Source organism: Neomonachus schauinslandi, chromosome 13 (genome assembly GCF_002201575.2).
Source record: "Neomonachus schauinslandi chromosome 13, ASM220157v2, whole genome shotgun sequence".
Lineage (NCBI taxonomy): Eukaryota > Metazoa > Chordata > Mammalia > Carnivora > Phocidae > Neomonachus > Neomonachus schauinslandi.
Window position 1 is genome coordinate 32,195,638 of NC_058415.1, and position 20,533 is coordinate 32,216,170.

The 20,533-nt window shown below is 37.6% G+C and overlaps 1 protein-coding gene across 1 annotated transcript in view; it reads left to right on the top strand.

The window, feature by feature from the left end:
* KDM4C (lysine demethylase 4C) overlaps nucleotides 1–20,533 on the top strand; it is a 437,653-nt gene that overhangs the window by 228,483 nt on the left and 188,637 nt on the right. Inside the window, exons 8-10 of the mRNA XM_044920760.1 lie at nucleotides 12,926–13,119; nucleotides 15,978–16,216; nucleotides 18,628–18,941. Coding sequence (XP_044776695.1) covers nucleotides 12,926–13,119; nucleotides 15,978–16,216; nucleotides 18,628–18,941 — 747 coding nt within the window. The remainder of the gene's footprint in view (nucleotides 1–12,925; nucleotides 13,120–15,977; nucleotides 16,217–18,627; nucleotides 18,942–20,533) is intronic.

Sequence of the window (20,533 nt, forward strand, 5' to 3'; positions counted from 1 at the left end):
GCCAGGAGCTGGGTGTGTACTGCCCTGGTCTCACCCATGACAGTGACCCAGTCTTCTTACATTATCTCTCAGTTAACTAGAAGTCCGTGTCTGCTCTTGATTCTTCAAAACCACCGTGCACTTCTTAACACTTATGACCATTTGTTAGACTTTGTAGCCTGGTTCTTATTTCCTCAGTTGATTCAACTTTCTCAGTAAGGCAAAATTTAATAATCCTAGCAACCCCTGTTTTCTTGTGGTCAGACCAGTATAAAGCTATTTGTGTAAGATTTATCCTATTTAAAAAAAAATAGACACTGATGTAACATTTATAGCAGCCTAAGTAAGAGTTTTACAAGTACGAAAAGTTTGATCTTTGTATCAGCCCCCTGGGTTAGTTAACATTATTATGCCGAGTTTTTCAGATCAGGAAACTGAGGGAAGGAGAGGTTCAATAACTTGATTAAGATTACACAGCTACTCAGTAGTGAAGGTGGGATTTGAATTCAGATTTCTAAGTACCATACTATGCTGCATCATAGTATGGTCCTGTAGTTCCTCAACAAATTGATAGCATTTTTTCCTTTTTCTTATCTTCCAAGATATAATCCCAAATAGAATTTTAAAGGAATAATTTAATATATTTAAATGAATAATTTGTATATTATCTTTTATACCATTGAATAGATAGCAGTTTTGGTTGGGTTTTTGTTGTTTAGAAAAATTTAGCATGAATGTGTTTTCTAGTTGATTTAATCCCTTAATTAGTGTATCTTACATAACATGTATGACAGCATCTTTCTATACCCCCAATATATTAGTTTGTTAAGGCTGCTCTGACAGCCTGAGGAAATCCTATTGGCTTAGTCCTCTGTACTGTAACTTTGCCCTTGGAGTCATTCTTCCTTTATTTTATTCTGTCTCTATATCCCTTTCATTCCAAGCTAGCAGCACTTTTGCTGGTATAAAAATCTCAAAAACTGTGTTGGCTTTCTGTGCAATCATGGCTATCCAGGCCATCATACAGGAAGTTCCTCCATATTTCTTTCCAGGATAACTACATCTCTAGTCCTGGCTTCTCCTGAGATTGAGTTAATTCATGATTCACATGCTAAATCTCCTTAGGAGATGTTTGTCCACCAAACCATTGGCCCAATCTCCAGAGCACACTTATGTGGATAGGCTGAGATTTTCCTTTTTGCTTAGCAGTTCCTTCATCAGTTTATTTCTTCCCTCCCCTATTTTGTGATAAACAGCAAAGAAAATAGGCTGTACCTTCCATTCTTTCCTTGGAAATATACTCAACTACATATTCAAACTCATTGCTTACAAGTTTGACCTGCGACCCAACAGAAGAACACAATTCTGCCACTTCATAAGAGGGATCACCCTTTCTTCCAGTGTCCAATACCATGTTCCTCATTTCCATCCAAGACCTTGCCAAAAACAAGGTTCGTATGTCTAGTGACATTCTATTCATGAATATATATGTATTGTTTATGATGACAGAAAGTTTCTTTACTCTTCTCCTTAGCCACTTCCACAATTTTTATGTATTAGTTATAGCAGTAATGCACTGGACAGTACCAAAAATTTGTTATTAGTTTTCTAAGGCTGTATTCATTTCTGAGAACTGCTGTAACAAAGCACTGCAAACTGGATGACTTAAAACAACAGAAATGTCTCACAGTTATGGATGCTGGAATTCCAAAATCAAGGTGTCAACAAGTCTGTCCTCCCTCTGAGATCCTTCCTCACCTCTTCCTGGTGGTGTAGTTAATCTTTGGTGGTCTTTGCCTTGTAGGCATATTACTCCAATCTGTGCCTCCATCTTCATATGGCCTTCTCCCCTGTGTGTCTGTGTCTCTTCTTTTCTGATATGGATACCAGTCCTTTTGGGTTAAAGGCCTACCTACTCCAGTATGACCTTAAGTCATTATTTCTGCATTAACCCTGTTTCCATATAGGATCACATTCTGATATACCTGGGGTGAGCATGTCACCGTACCTTTTTAGGGGGTCAGAATTCAACCTGTAACACCCTCATAATAACCATAACAGCTACATCAAGTTGCTGCTAGACTTGTCTTATGTTAAGGCATTCTTTTCTTAGTTCCTTCCTAATTATCATTTAATTGTTAATAAATAGACTGAAAAGCAGAATCGTTTCACACATTTTTTCATACCTTCAAAGCCTTCCTTATCAGACATTTGCACATCAGATATTTTCATAATTAATTAGCCATCTTGTGTGTCACAAAGGAAATATGTTAAAGGCAGTACCTCAGTTGTGGGTGTTTTAAATATTAACTTCTTTTTTTAATTTTTAAATATTTTTATTGTGTATCCATATAACTCAACTAAAATGCATAAGCCTTTTACATGTTTTGCAATTAACCATAACTCCTCATCCTATATGTAGAAATAAATTATCTTACAACTGAAGGAGATCTTCAGGTTCACTAATTTTCAGTTTAGGAAAAAGTCAAGGATCATAACTTCCTCAACTATATTGTACACCTGAAACTAGTGTAACATTGTGTCTTAACCATACTTCAATAATAATAATAATAATAACTTCCTGAAGATTACATAGGAGTTCTCAACAAGGAATCACAACACATTGTTATCATTAGTAGTTTTGAACCATATTGCAAGTAATGTGTCATTCAGAAAATAAAAACAAAATCTTGCTAGTTATTTTCAGATTTTTAGTGCAAGAACTTCTCAAAGAATTTCTCACTAACACAAAGAGTATCTACATTCATATATTTCTCTTACCTCAGTGTCAATATGTTCTTTCGAATAAGTGTAAAAGTATTACACTTATGACTAGGATGCTTAAATTACATTTATTACTAGGATGTGAAAATGTATCACATAAGTAATTTTCTTTCTTTTTTATTTTTTGTTATTATGTTATGTTAATCACCATACATTACATCATTAGTTTATTTTATTTTATTTTTTTATTATGTTAATTACCATACATTACATCATTAGTTTTTGATGTAGTATTCCATGATTCATTGTTTCTGCATAACACCCAGTGCTCCATGCAGAACGTGCCCTCTTTAATACCCATCACCAGGCTAACCGATCCTCCCACACCCCTCCCCTCTAGAACCCTCAGTTTGTTTTTCAGAGTCCATAGTCTCTCATGGTTCGTCTCCCCCTCTGACTTCCCCCTCTTCATTCTTCCCCTCCTGCTATCTTCTTCTTCTTTTTTTTTTTAACATATAATGTATTATTGTTTCCGAGGAACAGGTCTGTGATTCAACCACCTTGCACAATTCACAGTGCTCACCATAGCACATACCCTCCCCAATGTCTATCACCCAGCCACCCCATCCCTTCCACCCCCCACCACTCCAGGAACCTTGTTTGTTTCCTGAGATTAAGAATTCATCATATCAGTGAGATCATATGATACATGTCTTTTTCTGCACTCAGCAGAATATCCTCCAGTTCCATCCACGTCGTTGCAAATGGCAAGATTTCATTCCTTTTGGTGGCTGCATAATATTCCATTGTATATATATATATATATACCATCTCTTCTTTATCCATTCATCTGTCGATGGACATCTGAGCTCTTTCCGCAGTTTGGCTATTGTGGACATTGCTGCTATAAACATCGGTGTGCATGTACCCCTTCGGATCCCTACATTTGTATCTTTGTGGTAAATACCCAATAGTGCAATTGCTGTATTGTATGGTAGCTCTATTTTCAACTTTTTGAGGAACCTCCATACCGTTTTCTAGAGTGGCTGCACCAGCTTGCATTCCTACCAACAGTGTAGTAGGGTTCCCTTTTCTCTGCATCCCCGCCAAATTCTGTCATTTCCTGACTTGTTAATTTTAGCCATTCTGACTGGTGTGAGGTGATATCTCATTGAGGTTTTGATTTGGATTTCCCTAATGCCGAGCGATGTTGAGCACTTTTTCATATGTCTGTTGGCCATTTGGATGTCTTCTTTGGAAAAATGTCTGTTCATGTCTTCTGCCCATGTCTTGATTGGATCATTTGTTCTTTGGGTGTTGAGTTTAAGAAGTTCTTTATAGATTTTGGATAGTAGCCCTTTTTCTGATATGTCATTTGCAAATATCTTCTCCCATTCTGTTGGTTGTCTTTTGGTTTTGTTGACTGTTTCTTTTGCTGTGCAAAAGCTTTGTATCTTGTTGAAGTCCCAATAGTTCATTTTTGCCCTTGCTTCCCATGCCTTTGGCAATGTTTCTAGGAAGAAGTTGCTGTGGCTGAGGTCGAAAGGATTGCTCCTGTGTTCTCCTCAAGGATTTTGATGGATTCCTGTCTCACATTTAGGTCTTTCATCCATTTTGAGTCTATTTTTGTGTGTGGTGTAAGGAAAAGGTCCAATTTCATTCTTCTGCATGTCACTGTCCAATTTTCCCAACACCATTTGTTGAAGAGATTGTCTTTTTTCCCATTAGAAATTCTTTCCTGCTTTGTTGAAGATTAGTTGACCATAGAGTTGAGGATCAATTTCTGGGCTCTCTATTCTGTTCCATTGATCTATGTGTCTGTTTTTGTGCCAGTACCATACTGTCTTGATGATTACAACTTTGTAATAGAGCTTGAAGTGTGGAATTGTGATGCCACCAGCTTTGCTTTTCTTTTTCAACATTCTTCTGGCTATTCAGGGTCTTCTCTGGTTCCATACAAATTTTAGGATTATTTGTTCCATTTCTTTGAAAAAAGTGGATGGTATTTTGAAAGGGATTGCATTGAATGTGTAGATTGCTCTAGGTAGCATTGACATCTTCACAATATTTGTTCTTCCAATCCATGAGCATGGAAGGTTTTTCTTAGTGTCTTCCTCAGTTTCTTTCATGAGTATTTTATAGTTTTCTGAGTACAGATCCTTTGTCTCTTTGGTTAGATTTATTCCTAGGTATCTTATGGTTTTGGGTGCAGTTGTAAATGGGATCGACTCCTTAATTTCTCTTTCTTCTGTCTTGCTGTTGGTGTATAGGAATGCCACTGATTTCTGTGCATTGATTTTATATGCTGCCACTTGACTGAATTCCTGTATGAGTTCTAGCAGTTCTGGGGGTGGAGTCTTTTGGGTTTTCCACATAAAGTATGATATCATCTGCAAAGAGTGAGAGTTTGACTTCTTCTTTGCCGATTTGGATGCCTTTGACTTCTTCTTGTTGTCTGATTGCTGTGGCTAGGACTTCCAATCCTAGGTTGAATAGCAGTGGTGAGAGTGGACATCCCTGCTGTGTTCCTGATCTTAGGGGGAAAGCTCTCAGTTTTTCCCCATTGAGAATGATAATCGCTGTGGGTTTTTCATAGATGGCTTTTATGATATTGAGGTATGTACCCTCTGTCCCTATACTCTGAAGCATCCATGTTCATCAGGGATATTGGTCTGTAATTCTCCTTTTTGACGGGGTCTTTGTCTGGTTTTGGGATCAAGGTATTGCTGGCCTCATAAAATGAGATTGGAAGTTTTCCTTCCATTTCTATTTTTTGGAACAGTTTCAGAGAATATTTAGTAATTCTTCTTTAAATGTTTGGTAGAATTCCCCTGGGAAGCCATCTGGCCCTGGGCTTTTGTTTTTTGGGAGATTTTTGATGACTGCTTCAATTTCCTTAGTGGTTATAGGTCTGTTCAGGTTTTCTATTTCTTCCTGGTTCAGTTTTGGTAGTTGATACATCTCTAGGAATGCATCCATTTCTTCCAGATTCTCTAATTTGCTGGCATAGAGTTGTTCATAATATGTTCTTATCATTTTCTGTACTTCTTTGGTGTTGGTTGTGATCTCTCCTCTTTCATTCATGATTTTGTTGATTTGTTGATCTTTTCTTTTTGATAAGTCTGGCCAGGGTTTATCAATCTTGTTAATTCTTTTGAAGAACCAGCTCCTAGTTTTGTTGATCTGTTCTACTATTCTTTTGGTTTCTATTTCATTGATTTCTGCTCTGATCTTTATTATTTCTCTTCTCCTGCTGGGTTTAGGCTTTATTTGCTCTTCTTTGTCCAGCTCCTTTAGGTGTATGGTTAGGTTGTGTATTTGAGACTTCTTGTTTCTTGAGAAAGGCTTGTATTGCTATATACTTTCCTCTTAGGACTGCCTTTGCTTCATCCCAAAGATTTTGAACAGTTGTGTTTTGATTTTCATTGGTTTCCATGAATTTTTTAAATTCTTCTTTAATTTCCTGGTTGACCCATTCATTCTTCAGTAGGATGATCTTTATCCTCCATGTATTTGAGTTCTTTCAAACTTTCCTCTTGTGATTGAGTTCTAGTTTTAAAGCATTGTGGTCTGAAAATAGGCAGGGAATGATCCCAATTTTTTGTTACTGGTTGAGACATGATTTGTGACCTAGGATGTGATCTATTCTGGAGAATGTTCCATGGACACTAGAGAACAATGTGTATTCTGTTGCTTTGGGATAGAATGTTCTGAATATGTCTGTGAAGTCCATGTGGTCCAGTGTGTCATTTAAAGTCTTTATTTCCTTGTCGATCTTTTGCTTAGACGATCTGTCCACTTCAGTGAGGGGGGTGTTAAAGTCCCCCACTATTATTGTATTATTGTTAATGTGTTTCTTTGCTTTTGTTATTAATTGCCTTATATAATTGGCTGCTCCCATGTTAGGGGCATAGATATTTACAATTGTTAGATCTTCTTTTTGGATAGGCCCTTTATGTAGGATATAGTGTCCTTCCTCATCTCTTATTAAACTCTCTGGTTTAAAATCTAATTTGTCTGATATAAGGATTGCCACCCCAGCTTTCTTTTGGTGTCCATTAGCATGGTAAATGGTTTTTCACCCCCTCACTTTCAATCTGGGGGTGTCTTTGGTTCTAAAATGAGTCTCTTGCAGACAGCATATCGATGGGTCTTGTTTTTTAATCCAGTCTGATAGCCTGTGTCTTTTGATTGGGGCATTTAGCCCACTTACATTCAGGGTAACTATGGAAAGATAGGAATTTAGTGCCATTGTGTTGCCTGTAAGGTGACTGTTACTGTATATTGTCTGTGTTCCTTTCTGTTCTATGTTACTTTTAGGCTCTCTCTTTGCTTAGAGGACCCCTTTCAAGATTTCTTGTAGGGCTGGTTTTGTATTTGCAAATTCCTTTAGTTTTTGTTTGTCCTGGAAGCTTTTTATCTCTCCTTCAATTTTCAATGACAGCCTAGCTGGATATAGTATTCTTGGCTACCTATTTTTCTCATTTAGTGCTCTGAATATATCATGCCAGTCTTTTCTGGCCTTCCAGGTCTCTGTGGATAGGTCTGTTGCCAATCTAATGTTTCTACCGTTGTAGGTTACAGATCTCTTGTCCCGAGCTGCTTTCAGGATTTTCTCTTTGTCTCTGAGACTCGTAAGTTTTCCTATTAGATATCGGGGTGCTGATCTATTTTTATTGTTTTTGAGAGGGGTTCTCTGTGCCTCCTGGATTTTGATGCCTGTTTCCTTTCCCAAATTAGGGAAGTTCTCTGCTGTAATTTCCTCCAATATACCTTCTGCTCCTGTCTCTCTTTCTTCTTCTTCTGGGATCCCAGTTATTCTAATGCTGTTTCGTCTTATGGTATCAGTTATCTCTTGAAATCTGCCCTCGTGATCCAGTAGTTGTTTCTCTCTCTTTTTCTCAGCTTCTATATTTTCCATCATTTGGTCTTCTATATGGCTAATTCTCTGTTCTGCCTCATTTATCCTAGCAGTTAGAGCCTCCATTTTTTATTGCACCTCATTAATAGCCTTTTTGATTTCGACTTGGCTAGATTTTAGTTCTTTTATTTCTCCAGAAATGGTTTCTCTAATAACTTCCATGCTTTTTTCCAGTCCAGCTAGTATCTTTAAAATCATCATTCTGAACTCTATTTCCAACATCTTACTAATGTCCGTATTGAGTAGGTCCATGGCAGTCGGTACTGCCTCTTGTTCTTTTTGTTGAGGTGATTTTTTCCATCTTGTCCTTTTGTCCAGGGGAGCATAGATGAATGAGAGAACAAAATGCTAACAGGGTAACAACGTCCCCAGAAAATATACACTAAACAAATCAGAAAATACCTGAAACCGGGGAAAAAGAAAGGGAAAGAAAGAAAAAAGAAAAAGAAAAAAAAAGAAATAGAAAAAGATAAAAACAAACAAAAACAAAACAAAACAAAACAAAAAAACAGAATATGATCAAATATGATCAGGCTGGTGCATAGATCAGTGCCACACACTAGATTTTGGGCGTATTTTGGTCTGTTAGAAGAAAGTGCCTCCCAAAATTTTAAAGAAAGAAAAACTTATATATGTACAGAAATGACGGTCAGTACGATGAAGGGATGGAATATGACTGTTAGGATGAAAAGTATAAAAGATTTTATAAAAGGAATTATTAAGATAAGAATTTGGTTGAAAAAAGAAAGAAGAGGATTTTAAAAAAAAGGGGAGAGAATGTTATCAGGCAGGAGACTAGAACAAAGGCATACACTAAAGATTTAGGGTATATTTTGATCTGTTAGAAGAAACTATATCTTAAAATTTTAAAGAGAGAACAATATATATTATATATATATATGCTAAAACTAAGGTTAACTACTATGAAGGGATAGAATATGACTCTGAAAATGAAAAATAAAAAATATTTTTTAAAAAAGGGATAAGATGTTGGTTGAAAAAGGGAAAAAGAAAAATTCAAAAAAAAAAAAGACAGTTAAAAAAATCAACTTTGAAAGACTAAAGAATCATGGTAAAAAAGCCATGAATTCTATGTGCAGTATTCTCCTAGCGCTGGAGTTCTTTCATTCTCATTGATCGGTAAACTTGGTCTTGGTTGGCTGATCTTCTGGGGGAGGGGCCTGTTGCTGTGGTTCCCAAATGTCTTTGCTGGAGGAGGAATTGCCCCGCCCTTGCTGGGTCTGGGCTAAGTAATCTGCTGGGGTTTGCTCTCGGGAGCTTTTGTTCCCTGCAAGCTTTCCCTACAGCTTTGGAGGAGGAGAGTGAAAATGATGGCCTCCCAATCTCTGCCCCGGAGGAGCCAAGAACTCGGGGCCCCACTCCTCAGTGAGCCCCCAGAGAAAAGCAGTCAGTCACTCCCATCTTCCCGGTCTCCTGCTGCACTCCGTGCTCACCCGCCCTGTGACCGAGGGTTTCTATCTCTGGCAGCCCACTCGGTGTGGAGTCTCCAAACCCAGCAGATTCCTGCGGTGCACTCCCACGCCACTCTTCCCTGGGGAGGAAGGGGAGTCTCCCTTGATCTGCTGCTTGTTGGGTCCCAGCTGGAAGAGCAGTGGCCCGACTCTGCTGCGGATCATGGTTTATGGCAACCCTGAGCTGAGAGCCTGCTCCTGTGCTCCGTCTCTGCAGCCGGCTTCCCTGCTCCATTACCTGGGAGCTCTGCCACACTCAGGCACCCCCGGTCTTTCTGTGACCCTGATGGTCCTGAGACCACACTGTCTCGTGAGGGTTCCCCCCCCCGCCCCCGCTTAACCACTGGAGCCTCGTCCCTCAGTGGAGCCGACTTCTAAAAGCTGCGATTTTGTGCTCCGCAGCTCTATCACTTGCCAGAAGCGGCCGACAGAGGCCCCCTCCCCTGCTGTCTATCCTCCCGTGTATCACCTTGGATTCACTTCTCCACACGTCCTACCTTCCAGAAAGTGGTCGCTTTTCTGTTCAGAGAGTTTTTGCTATTCTTTTCTTCAGTCTCATGTTGAGTTTGTAGGTGTTCAGAATGGTTTGATCCCTATCCAGCTGAATTCCTGGGAGCAGTCGAAATCCAGGTCTCCTACTCCTCCACCATCTTGCTCCACCCCCTCTTAACTTCTTATTTTATCAGTCACTTATTGTGGTTAGTGAAAATTCCAATTCTACAATTGAGACAACAAAGTATTTTCTGTCTTAGAAATTGCTGATTTTTAAAGCATTTTCATCTTTAAATTACATTGATGGTTTTAAGTATCAATAATAGCATGAATTTGACTTCCTGTGGGATAGGAACAAATAATCATGATTCTATGTAATAAGTCTTAGGGTAGTGAAATATGGTAGAATTCAATGCATACAGACTCCTGACAATTCTCTTTAAATTTGGACTTAGCATTTTTAACCAGTATGCATATGTTTTTAAAAGGAGCAGAAGGAATAGCCATTCTTACTAGTATTTTGACTTGATATCACAAATAGTTTGCTTGAAAATTATTATCTATTAGTGATTATTGCTCTTTATATTAATACTTAGTGTGCAAGTTTCTTTATTTCTTAATGGGACTGTTAATGTCATTCTTTCCTACTAATAAAGTTATGTAATGCATTCTTTTAAATGACCTCATTTAATTTCCAGAGGGGTTTAGATGAGTGTTACTATTTGTCAGTACTAACAAGAATAGATTTCTCTAAATAAATAAATAAAAAATAAAGAATAGATTTCTCTGTGCTGCTGAATTTTACTATTTTTGACTCTGATATTATTCCTTGCATTATTTGGGGTATTTTTGACTCTATATTTCTGAATATTTTAATTTGGCAATAGCACTTAATCCTTTGTAGTGAGTCAAGCAGCCAACTGAGTGGTAGATCTTGCTGCATGTTCACAAAATCTAGGATCTGGGAGAGGGGAATGGGAAGGTAAGATTTGTAAGACAAAATTCTCCCTTGCCGGGAAGAATGAAGGGGGAGAAATCGGAGGGGAAGACGAACCATGAGGGACGATGGACTCTGAAAAACAAACTGAGGGTTTTAGAGGGGAGGGGTTTGGGAGGATGGGTTAGCCTGGTGATGGGTATTAAAGAGGGCACGTTCTGCATGGAGCACTGGGTGTTATGCACAAACAATGAATCATGGAACACTACATCTAAAACTAATGATGTAATGTATGGTGATTAACATAACAGTAAAAAAATTAAAAAAAAATTCTCCTTTGCCAAAGAAACTAATTATATATATATTGTTCACTCCCTTATTTTTCTTCATGAAGCAAATATTAGTAACACTTTAAGGAAACAAAGTTTCTGCTGATGAATCTGAACTTCTGTTTCTTCCTTTAGGGGAAAGATTGCATCTTATACCAAAATACACTAAAATTTCTCACATTTCCATTTTCCATATTTATAGGCCAAGATAAGTATAGCAAAATGTTGTAGAACTCTCTCTATACTTAACTAATAATAGAAAGCAGAGCTGTAGATAAACAGTACTGCATTCAGAGGAATAGTTGGTACAATTTACAGTGTTTAGTATGAATTTTTTTTGTAATAGCAGAGCAGTGAGTGGGAGTACATTGTGGTAGGAGCAAAAGTACTGAGTTAAGGAAGCATCTGGTGCATTTGGGCTTTGGTGATTATGCTCCTTGGGTTGAAGAGGAGTATTCATGTTGACTTGTAATGGGAGAAAACTTGGAAATCTCACAGGCATAGTCAAATCTTGGATCCCATTAATGACTCAGGAGTCTAGATTTTATTCTAAAAGCAGAGCAGCATAGATTACAGCTTATTGAACTCAGAAATGAAAGGTTATAAGATATTTGAGGGGGATTAAAGTGAGAGCTATAAAGATGAATTGGTGCTAGGAGTGACAGCACGCAGAGAAATGAGTTTGTTTTGTTATGCTAGGGTTCAGTGTCTGAAAGTAAAGACGGAAGGATGCTGGTATAAGGTCTTAATGCAGGAGACATTTTAATAGAAGAACTAATTGTAGATGATGACAGGAGTTTTAGGAGTAGATGAGAAGGGTAGGGATTGGGAAATGTTGACTATGAATGTAGAAGAATGGAAGAATCATGGTATCATTGATAATAGAATGTTTGCAGTTGAAGTTATTTTAGGCATGTTGAGTGTAAGAACTTTCAAAAAGCATTATACCTGTCGAGATTTGAACTCTAGGGATATATAGTACAGTTTGGAGATTATTAAGGCTTTGAAATTAATTTGGATGGAGATGATAATTTTATCACCAAAATATTGAGAGACTTATTGTTTCAAGTGTTGAGTCAACCAGTCTGTCGTCAGGTGTGTTTGGGATTGTTTTGAATGATATCTGCCCTGTTACATGGAATGTTGACCTAGACACAATTTAACGTGTTGATGTCTTTATAGGAAACTTGTTTTATAAGATGGAACTGCTGACTATGTATTCATGATAATCAAAGTCCTAGTAGATTTAAAATAAACTTTGAATTTCTCCCCTTAACACTATTCCTTCTTTTTAGTTATATGTTTAAAGTGATGATGGTAGGTGTCTTATGGATAGGACATAGAAGTCAGTCATTTGCTCTAATTGTTGGTTAATTTGTTAGCATATATTTATTAATAAACATACATGTGATTAAAATACATCTTGAAGAAAATTTATCTCAATCTATTGGTTGATGTTTTCTTTTTTTTTTTTTTAAGATTTTATTTATTTATTTGACAGAGAGAGACACAGCGAGAAAGGGAACACAAGCGGGGAGTGGGAGAGGGAGAAGCAGGCTTCCCGCTGATCAGGGAGCCTGATGCTGGGCTTGATCCCAGGACTCTGGGATCATGACCTGAGCCGAAGGCAGACGCTTAACGACTGAGCCACCCAGGCGCCCCTTGGTTGAATTTTTCCAAACAAGCATACATTGGTTATTTTTATTCATTACAACCTAGGTTTTCAGGTTTATAGGCCTTCCAGCATTTGGTGCATTGATAATACTCATGATGAGAGGGTAATCCTTCTGTTGCAGGCATGCTTTCAAAAGTGTGCATTCCTTTTAGTTGTTTTTGATACAAGTTCTCGATGAGCCATACACTGCATTTTATTATTTGTAAATGTGAATGTATAGGTCGTCACCTCCGTTCAGAAAAATTGAATTTATCACGCACTCCATATTTGAAAATGTAAAACATTATCCTCAAGTATGTAGTGAGTATTCATGTATGGTTCATTCAAAGTATGACTTAGTGTGACTTTATGTAGCCCATACGATGTTTAAAGCACTCCAACCCTGTTGTGTTTCAGTGCACCTGCCGGAAAGACATGGTGAAAATCTCAATGGATATCTTTGTGAGGAAATTTCAGCCAGACAGATATCAGCTTTGGAAACAAGGAAAGGATATATACACCATTGATCACACAAAGCCTACTCCAGAATCCACACCTGAAGTAAAAGCATGGCTGCAGAGAAGGAGGAAAGTAAGAAAAGCATCCAGGAGGTAATGATTTCTTCACCCGCATCCCACTTGTTGTACCTACTCAATAAAAATGGGTCATTGAACATGATGTTCTCAAAAACTATTCATTTGCTTCCTCCTGTTTATTCATCATAAATTTACTTAATGTCTTACTGAAAGTTTGAGGCAAAGTATTTATAATTCTTAAGAAGTATAATAAATAAAATATAGGAAGGGGTGTATAATGTTCTTGAGAATATTCCTGACATGCTATGCATGGCAAAAGAGCAGTCCTGGAACCTCCTGGACTCCTTACAGTAACGTACATTAAGGTTGTATTAGTGCCCTCTGTTCATCTCCATGTTTATCAACTCCAATAACTTGATGTTGAACTTTTTCATTTTGCTGCTGATTTTCTTTCTGACTTTAATTGTTTTCTTCATTTGTCAAACATTTGAGATACTTTACTCATCAGGATACCTGTATTTTGCTACATTTTATACACTTGGTTTTATTATTTTACAAGATGTAAAGCAGAGCATGTGGTATTTGTTTAATATGGTTGTCCATGTGAACTTTATTCCAAATTCCATTTTTGTGGCCAGGACCATTTCAAAAGTTTTTAGGTCATCTGTGTGCATCTTGCTATCTTAAAACCCATTGAATGGAGCATGTGTTATGTTGCTTAGGTCTTTGGCAAACTTTTTAAGTTCTTATATTTTCTAGGTTTATATTACACTTTTATTCTCCAATATTACTCATTGTTTTTCTTTCAGATTGTAAAAGTAATATTTGACATTGGAGAATATTTGTTAAATAAGGAAAAGAATAGTGAAGGAATCCCAAATCACTCATAACGTCACAATCCAGAGATAACCAGTGTTAACATTTGGTAGATATCCTTTACATATGTGTTTATTATATTATTTCCAAAATTGGGGCCATGCTCTGTTAACCCTTTGATGACCAGTTTTGTGTTTTTCATGTAATTAAATGATTTGGTACAAAATAATACTGAATGCCTGCATGTATTTAATCCCCTGTGTTTGGATCAATAGCTCATTTCTAGTTGTTTTTTGTTTTTGTTTTTGTTTTTTTGCCATTAAATAACAGTGTAATTTTAAACTTTGCCCACACTTCTGATGCTTATTTTCTTACTCTGACATTTATTTTCTGCTATTTTAGAATGGTAGTGAGTGGAGGAAACTTAAGAACATGGAGTCAGACTTCTGCATTTTATAAGAGATATACCTGAGGCACGGAATTAATAGCAGAACTAAAACTCAGGTGTTCTTAATTTACCTTATAATTTACAGCAGTGATTTTCAAACTCTTAGTTTTCAAATCAATTCAGTAGACTAGGAACAACATTTTTAAATTAGGAAGCAAAATAGCATAAAAAGTATTATAGTTCTTTTCTGTGGTAAGTATTAATTCGTGATGTGTGAACGTGTGTATGAGTGTGTCATGTCACTATCTAAAATGAAAAACTTATAATGGGTTGGTTTTATTTAAAAAAGTTTGGAAAATACTGATTTAGAGAGTCAGTGCCAAAAAGGCTGCCTGTGGGAGGAGGCAGTAGTCAATCTGAGTTCAAAAGAAATACCAATAAAACATCTTGAGAATTGTTCTTTAATGGACAGAAAACACAATACTTTAATTAGATGTATGATCTGGTCTCCTAGTTACTAACTATAGTGGCCCGTTTGGGTTGGCAGAGAACATAGATCTAGGACATTGAACAGATTTGAAATGCCTTTTAGTAGGTTAAAATAATCAATGGACTTTGATCACCCAGTTAGAAAGCCTCATGTTAAGGACCTCGTTGATTATGCTCACCCTTGTGGCTTGATCATGGCATTTGTAATACCCTATCCAGGAAATGTAATGAAGTGAATGATTCATTGAAATCTCAAAGAAAAATCAGCCATCTTATTTTACATATGCTATGCTATTTATAATGTGAAGATTTCCCACATGTCCAATGCATGGGTTTTCGGTAAAAGTGGTAATGGTGATGATGATACCAGAACTGCCAGTAGCAGCCAAAGCTAATTTACATAGGTTATCCTTGGCTACCACCCTCATCTCAGAACCCTGCCCTCCCTGACTTCCTGTAATGCATAGTGGTGTGTGCGTGTGTGTGTGTGTGTGTGTGTGTGGACATGGAAATACACGTTGCTTAGATTTGAGTTGTAATTCTTCTTAAATGATAGTGTTGGAAATGTTGTGTCTTATACAAAAGGCATCTATGACAAAGCCATCAAGTGACTTTCTGGAAAATACTGAGAAGAAAAAAATTAAAATGGTGTCCACTCTGAAAACAAGAATAGGTATAAGGTGTTAAATACATAGAGCCTGTCTCCTCTGTAATTCCTTTAGCTAATAATGATTTGGCATTTAATTTTAATGATTTTCATGCATAGTTAGAATTAAACGAAACTCAGGGAAGTGTATGGCCACTAGTTCACCTTAGAATGTAAATAATCTACTCAGATTTTAACAACAGCTTATAGAGATCTCCTCTTTTCCTTTTCCTTTATTACCTAAAATATATTTATGACTTTATTATCCCCCATGTCATCATTTTTCACTTTATTTTTATTTTCAGACTTCTTTTAATATTGTTATAAAATTCTAGCAATGACATTTTCCCCAATAATGTTTAATAATATATTATTTACAATTGTTTTAATTTTAATTTTTAGTAAATTATTAAAACTGCTGATTTCAACTTCAAATTTAATCTATTAATTGTGAAGATTATTTTTGCATAATGATTAGAAAGCTATCAGTTTTTTCACTTCTTTCAGTAAGTGAAAATAACATTTGTATTGGTATGTGTTTCATCCTATCCACTGCAAACATTCTGCTCTGACCACAGCTTCTCTTGTTAATAGTTTCCAGTGCACTGGTTCTCACTCTAAGAGGCTTAAGAATGAGGGGGACGAAGAAGTGTCACCTGCAGTTGATGGTGCAGAGGGCCTCACCGCTGACCGAGACCCAGAAGATCTCAAGGTCAATGAAAAACCAGAAAAAGCAGTGAAGATGGGGAACACAGAAGCACCTTCAGAAGAAGAGGCTTCTCCTAGCAGGAAGCAGCTGGATCAGAATTCATCAGATAATATCAAACTCCCAGGTGAGAAACTGACTGATTATGTTTCACATGGAAGTTTTGAGGTGGCTGATGATCTGATGCCTTAAATCTGTGTTCTAGGACAAGTATCTTACCTTTCCACATAGCTTAACCAGTAAGGCATCTAAAGCTATGAAGTAACAGTGAGGAGGCCAAGTGAGTGTTGTAGAAGTCTGGAGCATCGCTGCTATGTTTGATGGAATTAGGAGAGAGCCAGGTGCCTATTTGGTTTAATAAAAAAAAAGATTCTAAAACAAAAATTTTTTGGAGGGGTGCAACTCAATTTAAAATATACAATGCATTTTTGGAAAGCTTCTCCTAAATTTACATGGAACAGTAAAAACCAATTATAGATAATTCTTTGCAGATTCTTAGCTTTGAACTTAATTTTAAGAAGAAAATAAAGATTAGGTTTTAAAAAAGAATAATAAAAATCATTCAGTTTTGTGAAATGCTATGTATAGTCCCCTGGCTGTTTCTCTGTACTAAAGGCATCACCTGTAAGTCTCAACTAGTTTGCTTTCTTCCCTTTTCTAGTATATGTCTCTGAAACTGCTATAATGTTTTACCTCTTAAATATTTGTTAGAGTTTTTGTCCTTTTACTAATTGAGCTTATTGGTAATTTCTCATACTGCTCATCCAGTCTGTCTTTCAACTGTGGGACCCCCCCAAATCTGGCCATCTACCCCTGCTTCCTCCTTATTCAGGGTACTGTTATCTCTTGACTGGACTGTTGCAGAAATTGCTTCTTTTCTGTTTTTTCAGTGTCCAGTCTAGTCACCCATGCTAGTTGCTTCTCCATGTGGCAGTCAGAGTGATCCTTTTAAAAGATGTAGGTGAGGTCTTGTACCTACCTTCTTGCTCTTATTCCACTTAGAGTAAAAGAAAAAGTCCTTATCATAGTCCTAATTTGATTCTCTCCTGTGTCTCCATTTTCATTACTTTTTGCTCTTGAAATATCTGCGTTTAAATAGAGTTTAAATAATAGACTTTCTTTTAGTGACTTAATACTTTATTGGAGAGCTAGACAAACATACAGTTACAATCCAATGTGGTAAGTACCACAATAGAGATGTCCTAGGGTATTGCTGATATAACAAGGAAAGATTCCAAACAGACCAGAGGCTGGCCTGGCAAGGTTTCCTGGAGTAGGTGATATCTGAATTAATTTGTGATGAATGGATAGAAAATTTCAAGGTGGAGAAGGTAGAGAAAGGAATAGCAAGCAATGCAAAGAACACAGTTATGCCATACATATGGATTTAAAAAAAAATATTTTATTTACTTATTTGAGAGAGTGAGAGAGAGCATGGGCGGGGGTGGGGGCAGAGGGAGAGGGAGAAGCAGTCTCCCTGCTGAGCAGGTAGCCCACGTGGGGCTTGATCCCAGGACCTCAGGATCACGACTTGAGCTGAAGGTAGATGCTTAACTGACTGAGCCACCCAGGCACCCCTGGATTTTTTTAATAGTCCCTCACCATAGTCTTTAATCACACTGGATTTAATTAACCACTTGATGGATTAGTGGGTGGTTTAGGCCAAGAGCACCCGGTTTTATTAGTTCTGTTGCTCCATGGTTCCTTGTATTTTGACTTACAGTGTTTGAGACCTGGCAGAACACTTAGGTACAAAACTTGGCTGGGCTCAGCATCAAAGGTAGTATATGATAGGTGAAATGATGCCTTTGAATGTTTGTAAGGGAGGAAGAAGGGTGAATGGAGATGGCAGTGGAAGAGACGTGCTCGTGATGTCTCTTTCCCTTTATTTTCCATCTGTGTGTGATACAGGTTTAGTGTAGGACATACTTTTTATTTGGATTTATATAGCCTTCCATGTGTTCTTTCCCTACATTCTCTGAGCTGGAATGTTTCATTAGTAGCAGCTCTTAGCATCATGTATTGGAATATAATTCCTATTTTTAGAAAGATTTCAAATTGCTATTGCTTTGGATAATTATTATTGCATTGGCTTTGACATTGGTCAAAGTGTAACCTCTTTTTAATCTGTAATTTTGTCAGTAAATATATTCTTTTGCCAAACTCCAAGATCTCACCTTAATAACTGTGAAGGCTCCATGATGCTGTGGTGACCGTTCCCACTCATGTCTATGGGAGTATAGAGGAGAAGTTGAAAGATAGAAAAAAAATTTTAAGATTTTATTTATTTATTTGACACACACACACAGAGCACTAGCAGGGGGAGAGGCAAAGGCAGAGGGAGAAGCAGGCTCCCCACAGAGCAGAGAGCCCAACATGGGGCTCCATCCCAGGGCCCTGGCTGGGATCATGACCTGAGCCGAAGGCAGATGCTTAACTGACTGAGCCACCCAGGCACCCCGAAAGATAGATTTAGTTGAGAATTATTATTGAGTAATAATGTAAGATTTACTAACAGTCTTTTATTTCACTCCTCAGGAAATAGTTGCTTAAGCACATCTACAACAGAGGAAATAAAAACTAAGGATGACCAAGCCTATGGTGTAATTCTACCTTCAAATCCCAGTGAAGCTGATGATTCCATATCTAGTGGCCATGTGACATCCAAGGAGTCAGACCCATCGAAGCTTCCATGGCCAAAGTCACCTGAGTCATGTTCCTCAGTGGCAGAGAGTAACAGTGTGTTCACAGAGGGAGAAGAGAGTGATGTGGAGAGCCGCAGGAGTGGCCTCGAACCTGGGGAAGTCCCAGCGGTCTCCAGTGGAAAGAGAAATGGCCTCGAAGTCCCTGGTGTATGTGACAGTGTCTATTTTTACTATATTTATTGTGTGGTGAGAGTATTTTCTGGAAACAGCATGCTGTGCATCAAAATCTTGCTTTAAGGTAGAAATAACATTTCACATTAACAGGTCTTAATCATATTTCCTTCAATGACTGGAAGGTAAACCTTTTGTGACCTCTGGTTCCCATGGTGATAATTTAGAGAACATGGAATTTTTGGCTACATGCTGTAGCTTAATTTTCTTTTTCTTTAACTTTTTCTAAAATTGAACTTTGAGATAATTATAGATTCATATGCAGTTGTAAGAAATAATATAGAAAGATCTTGTATCCCCATTTTCCCCCAATAGTACCTTCTTGGAAAACTGTAGTAGGATATCACAATGATACTGACATTGATTCTATTGGTTCTATTACCTGTAATATTAACCATACTGGAAATGATTCACCTGCAGAGCTCTGACCTCCTCCTGCCATCATTTAAACCCCTCGGTCCCAGGCTTCCCACAGCCTCTATTTTAACTCACCTGGTCATGCTTTCCCTTGTCTCTACCTGGGCTCTGATTCTAGGACCAGGTTGACCTTTCTGGCCCCACTCACTGACAGAAATAGGCCTTTTGCCTTTCAGAAAACTCAAGACCTCTCTTGATTGCTAGGTACCCCATTCTAACTCTTTGCATAGGGCCTCCCTGTTTCCTATATGTTCTTGTGCATTTATATTATATGCTTTTAGTATACACTGTTGCTTTAATCCTAAGACTGTGAATGGACCAGACAAACTCCGATTGTGTGTAGTGATTGTCAGGATTCATTACCCTGTGTTGACCTATACAACTTGATGACGGAACTCAAGGACACAAGTAAGGAGAGTGCCAATTTTGGAGCTGATAAATTGAGCTGGCCACTGAACAGACCCACTTATTGATTGCTCTTGCTCAATTCAACTCACCACAGGCATTTTCACATCTTTAAATAACAAGGGAGATTAGATAAGGAAATCAGCTTGGAATAGTCAGTTCATAGTAGTTTTAAAATATCAAATAAAGGGACACCTGGGTGGCTCAGTCAGTTAAGTGTCTGCCTTTGGCTCAGGTCATGGTCCCAGGGTCCCGGGATCGAGTCCACAATCAGGCTCCCTACTCGGCGGGGAGCCTGCTTCTCCCTCTCCCACTCCCCCCTGCTTGTGTTCTCTCTCTCTCTCTGGCAAATAAATAAATAAAATCTTTTAAAAAAATACCAAATGAAATATAGATAATTTGCTAATTTGACCCAATAACTTTTACCATTTTATGCATGATTGTATACCTACTGAACTATTAAATATTTGTCAAAAACATACGAGAAATAGAAAAATATGGTCTAATTTATTTGAAATGGTTGCTAAAGGAAATTTGAAAATAGTATTCACATAATAATGAGCAAAATTTACAACTTAATTTTACATGGGGATTAAGCGCAGCTGAGCAGATACTGTGATTCTTTGTGGAATGGTGAATGAGTCAAATGCCGGTTTAAATTACATTTACTCATATTCTTTAAACTAGAGTGGAACTGAAAGTAACTATTCTATTTCCTTGTTTTCAATGGAGGTGATTCTACCCTC